Source organism: Gymnogyps californianus, chromosome 3 (assembly GCF_018139145.2).
Source record: "Gymnogyps californianus isolate 813 chromosome 3, ASM1813914v2, whole genome shotgun sequence".
In the NCBI taxonomy this organism is placed as follows: Eukaryota; Metazoa; Chordata; class Aves; order Accipitriformes; family Cathartidae; genus Gymnogyps; species Gymnogyps californianus.
This window is the reverse complement of record NC_059473.1, coordinates 74,547,967-74,552,160: the sequence shown is the minus strand read 5'-3', so window position 1 is coordinate 74,552,160 and position 4,194 is coordinate 74,547,967. Positions and strand designations below refer to the sequence as shown.

At 59.0% G+C, this 4,194-nt stretch overlaps 1 protein-coding gene across 1 annotated transcript; it reads left to right on the top strand.

Moving 5' to 3' along the window:
- The first annotated feature begins 631 nt into the window (after positions 1-631).
- On the top strand, positions 632-3,295 carry MARCKS (myristoylated alanine rich protein kinase C substrate). The gene is made up of 3 exons (XM_050894828.1): positions 632-737; positions 973-1,145; positions 2,322-3,295. Exons 2-3 carry the CDS (start codon positions 1,047-1,049, stop codon positions 3,099-3,101), a joined length of 879 nt encoding a protein of 292 aa, XP_050750785.1. The 5' UTR covers positions 632-737; positions 973-1,046; the 3' UTR covers positions 3,102-3,295.
- The last annotated feature ends 899 nt before the right edge of the window (positions 3,296-4,194 follow it).

Here is a 4,194-nt window from a genome sequence, read left to right as displayed (position 1 = left end):
TCACAAAACATTTTATTCCAAGCCAATATCTCTATGGGGGAGGGGTCCGTTTCTGCTTCGGCAGCGGCTCCTGCCGCCGCTGCTTTAGCGTTTGCAACATCTGGCCTACAGACCTACTAATTTCGACTCGTGATCTCGTTTGGCGAAACCCGATCTACGTGGTCCAAATACCTTCCAAATTGGGGGCGATTTAACAATCGCGACCAATTAAACCCAGGGAAGAAAAGAAAAAAAGCAAAGGGGGGGGGAGGGGGGAAGCAAGCAGCAAATCCCCTCCTTCCCTCTCCCCCCGCCCCGGGCTCGCACACACTATCTGTTGCTCTCTCACGGCGGCAGCGGGTGGGGGCGGGCGGCGGGGCCGGGACGGACTCACACTCGCACTCGCACTCACACTCATCCGCACGCCCCTCGCACCATTGTCCCTGCCCGCCCGCCCCGCTTTATCGGGGTGTTTTGTTCGCTCCCCGGCGCGGAGCTCCGCGCGCCCGCCCGCGCCGCGCCGGAGCGGCACATTCATTATCGGCCGGGGGCTGATTTCAAACCGCTGCCATCGCGGCTCCATTGTTCGCCGGGCGGCCAGGCCCCGCCCCCCTTTGTGTGGCGAGGCGGCGATTGGCCGGCGCCGGGCGGAGGGCTGCCGTCACCGCTCGGGAAGCCCATTCATCTGTGCACTTGGGCGTTGGACTCCGCATCTTATTAGCAACCAGGGAGATTTCTCCATTTTCTCCTTGTCTACAGTACGGCTACAAATCTGGGATTTTTTATTACTTCTTTTTACTAAACTTGGGCTCCTTTTTTTTTTTCCTCGACTTTTTCCTCCCTTTTTTTCCCCTCCCTCCTGTGCTGCTGCTTTTTGATCTCTTCAACTTTAAATTTTTTAAAAGGAGTGCATTATAATCGGTTCTGTTCTCTCTTCTCTTTTTTTTTCTCCTCTGGTGTGTGTGTGTGTTGCTGCTGCTGCTGGTCGCCCAGTATTTATACCAACCCAACGCTCTTTGTTTCCCCTCCTTTTGGATCTGTTGAGTTTCTTTGTTGAATAAGACAGCATGGGTGCCCAGTTCTCCAAGACCGCCGCAAAGGGCGAAGCCTCCGCCGAGAAACCTGGGGAAGCAGTGGCTGCGTCTCCATCCAAGGCGAATGGACAGGTAAAAAACAAAAAAAAATTAAAAAAATATTAAACCTACTCCTTTTTTTAAGCCAACTTCGACGGACTCTCTTTCGCATCCTGTTTAATTCTTCTTCCTTTGATGCCCCAGTGGCACATTCAATGGAGAATACGGTCGATCCTTTTATCTTTGCAACTCGAGGCAAAGGAATAATTTCTTTTTTTTTTTCTTTTTTTTTAAACGGGCTCGGCTTTGAATGATTCGTTCCTTTATCTTTCCTGCGTGGGAGGGAGGGGGTACATCTTTTTCCCTTCCCCCCCCCCCCCCCAATCCCTCGTGTATTATGGTGAAGCGTCCCAATGGCTCGTAAACGGAAGGATCTTACACCGCTTGGCTTTTCTGCCCGCTTAACCTCCTTCTCCCGAAGACGCTCGGCGACTAGCGCGAAACGCCTCTCGCGGCAGCAGGATGGCTGTATCGTCGCGGGGGCCGGAGCCGCCGGGCTGAGGGCTCGGGGCTCGGCGGGAGCGCGGCGGCGGGCAGCCCCCCTCGGGCGGGAGCGCGGGGCAGGGGGCTGCGCCGCCCGCCCCGTACGCGGCAGCCCCGCCGGGGGGGTCGGCAGCCGCGGGGCACGGCTTTCTGTCACCCCCCCACACACACACACACGCGTGAGCCGGCTGCCCATGCCCCCGCTGCCCCGCGCAGCAGCAGCGGCGTTGCGGGCGGACACCCCCCGCCGCCCCCGCAGCTGCCGCCCGGGGCAGCCAGCCGCGCTCCGGGCGCCTGAAAGATGCAAATCCGGCGCGGTGGGGCGGGGGGGGGGGAGAGGGCGGGGGCGCCTCGCCGCACCGCCCGGGCGGAGAGGGGCAGCGGCGGGCGGGGGGCCGGGGCCGGGTGAGCTTTGTTAGCCTTCCCCGCCCCGCGCCGCCGCCGCGGCTGGACGGGGCGCGCCGGGGGCGGGGGTGCGCGGCGCCGCTGCCGCTGCGTGGAGCCGCGGCGCCCTCTGGCGGCCGCCGCCCGTTCCGGCCGCCGCTGGGGGCGCCCGCCGCGGCCCGGCCCGGCCGGCGAGGGGCGGCGGAGCGCCCGGGGGGTTGAAACCGCATGAAGCAGAAAGCGGGCGAGGAAAGCCCGCTGGGCGGGGAGGGCGGCGGCGGCGGCGCCCCGTGTCCCCCCACCGTCTCGGCGCCGCCGGTAACGCCCGTTGCTGTCTTGCAGGAGAACGGCCACGTGAAGGTGAACGGCGACGCCTCCCCCGCGGCGGCGGAGGCGGGCAAGGAGGAGGTGCAGGCCAACGGCAGCGCGCCCGCCGAGGAGACGGGCAAGGAGGAGGCGGCCTCGTCGGAGCCCGCCTCCGAGAAGGAGGCGGCCGAGGCGGAGAGCACCGAGCCGGCCTCCCCGGCGGAGGGCGAGTCCTCCCCCAAGACTGAGGAGGGCGCGACCCCCTCGTCCAGCAGCGAGACCCCGAAAAAAAAAAAGAAGCGCTTTTCCTTCAAGAAGTCCTTTAAGCTCAGCGGCTTCTCCTTCAAGAAGAACAAGAAGGAGGCCGGCGAGGGGGCCGAGAGCGAGGGCGGCGCCGCCGCCGCGGCGGAGGGCGGGAAGGAGGAGGCGGCGGCCCCCGAGGCGGCGGGCAGCGAGGAGGGCAAGGCCGCCGCCGAGGAGGCCTGCGCGGCCGCCGCCGGCAGCGCCGAGGCGGCGAAGGAGGAGGTGGGGGACTCGCAGGAGGCCAAATCGGACGAAGCCGCCCCCGAGAAGGCGGCGGGAGAAGAGGCCGCGGCGGCGGCGGCGGAGGAGCAGCAGCAGCCGCCGCCGCAGCAGCAGCAGGCGGCGGAGGGGAAGGCGAAGGCGGCGGAGGAGGCGGCGGGCGCCGGCGCCGCCACGAGCGAGGCGGGCAGCGGCGATCAGGAGGCGGCCCCCGCGGAGGAGCCGGCGCCGGCGCGGCAGGAGCCCCCCTCCGAGAGCAGTCCGGAGGGACCCGCCGCCGAGTCGGCGGAGTAAGCGCCGCCGCCGCCCCTCGCCGACGGACTTTTCTTCCCCCCTGTTTGTTTGTTGGAGTGGTGCCAGGTACTGGTCTCGGAGAACTTGTCTACAACCAGGGATTGATTTAAAAGATGTCTCGTTTCTTTTTTTCTCTCCCCCCGCAGCTCCCATCTCAAATCGTTGTGTGTTGCCGCCATTCCAACGGGCGGAGGGGGCCCCCCTCCGCCCTCCTCTCCCACCCTCTATATTTTGGTTTTTTTTGTTTTGTTTTGATTTTTTTTTTTTCATCAGTATTAATGTTTTGTTTTGGTTGGTTCGGGTTTTTTGGTTTTGGTTTTTGTTTTTTTTTCATACTTTGCAACTCTCTTCATATTATAAAACTTTTCCCGATCGGTCTATGGACATGCCCATATATGAAGGAGATGGGTGGGTCAATAAGGGATATCAAATGAAGTGACAGGGGCCGCAGTGGGGAACCCGGGGCACGCAGCCCTTGCTGGGAGCGTGCCCCGCCAGAAATGATGTAAGGGGTTAGTCTTTTTTTTAAAAGAAAGTTATTACGATGTATTTTGTGAGGCAGATGTTCTATAAGGTTTACAACACTACAAGTCTTGATTAAGAAGGAAAGGAAAAAGGAAAAAAAAAATAAAAATCAATACCCAGATAAAGAGATCATAGTCTTAGGAATTCATTTAAACCATAGGAACTTTTCACTTATCTCATGTTAGCTGTATCAGTCAGTGATTAAGTAGAAATACAAGTTGTATAGGCTTTATTGTTTATTGCTGGTTTATGACCTTAATAAAGTGTAATTATGTATTACCAGCAGGGTGTTTTTAACTGTGACTATTGTATAAAAAAAACAAATCTTGATATCCAGAAGCACATGAAGTTTGCAACTCTTTCCACCCTGCCCATTTTTGTAAAACTGCAGTCATCTTGGACCTTTTAAACACAAATTTTAAACTCAACCAAGCTGTGATAAGTGGAATGGTTACTGTTTATACTGTGGTATGTTTTTGATTACAGCAGACAATGCTTTCTTTTCCAGTTGTCTTTGAAAATAAAGGAAAACTCTTCAGATGCAATGGTTTTTTTGTGTAGCATCTTG

What these genes read in the sequence shown, in the direction of transcription:
- MARCKS (XM_050894828.1), top strand. Translation starts at nt 1,047, where the DNA reads ATGGGTGCCCAGTTCTCCAAGACCGCCGCAAAGGGCGAAGCCTCCGCC. An exon ending in CATCCAAGGCGAATGGACAG is followed by an intron (nt 1,146 to 2,321) that starts GTAAAAAACAAA and finishes GCTGTCTTGCAG; the next exon opens with GAGAACGGCCACGTGAAGGT.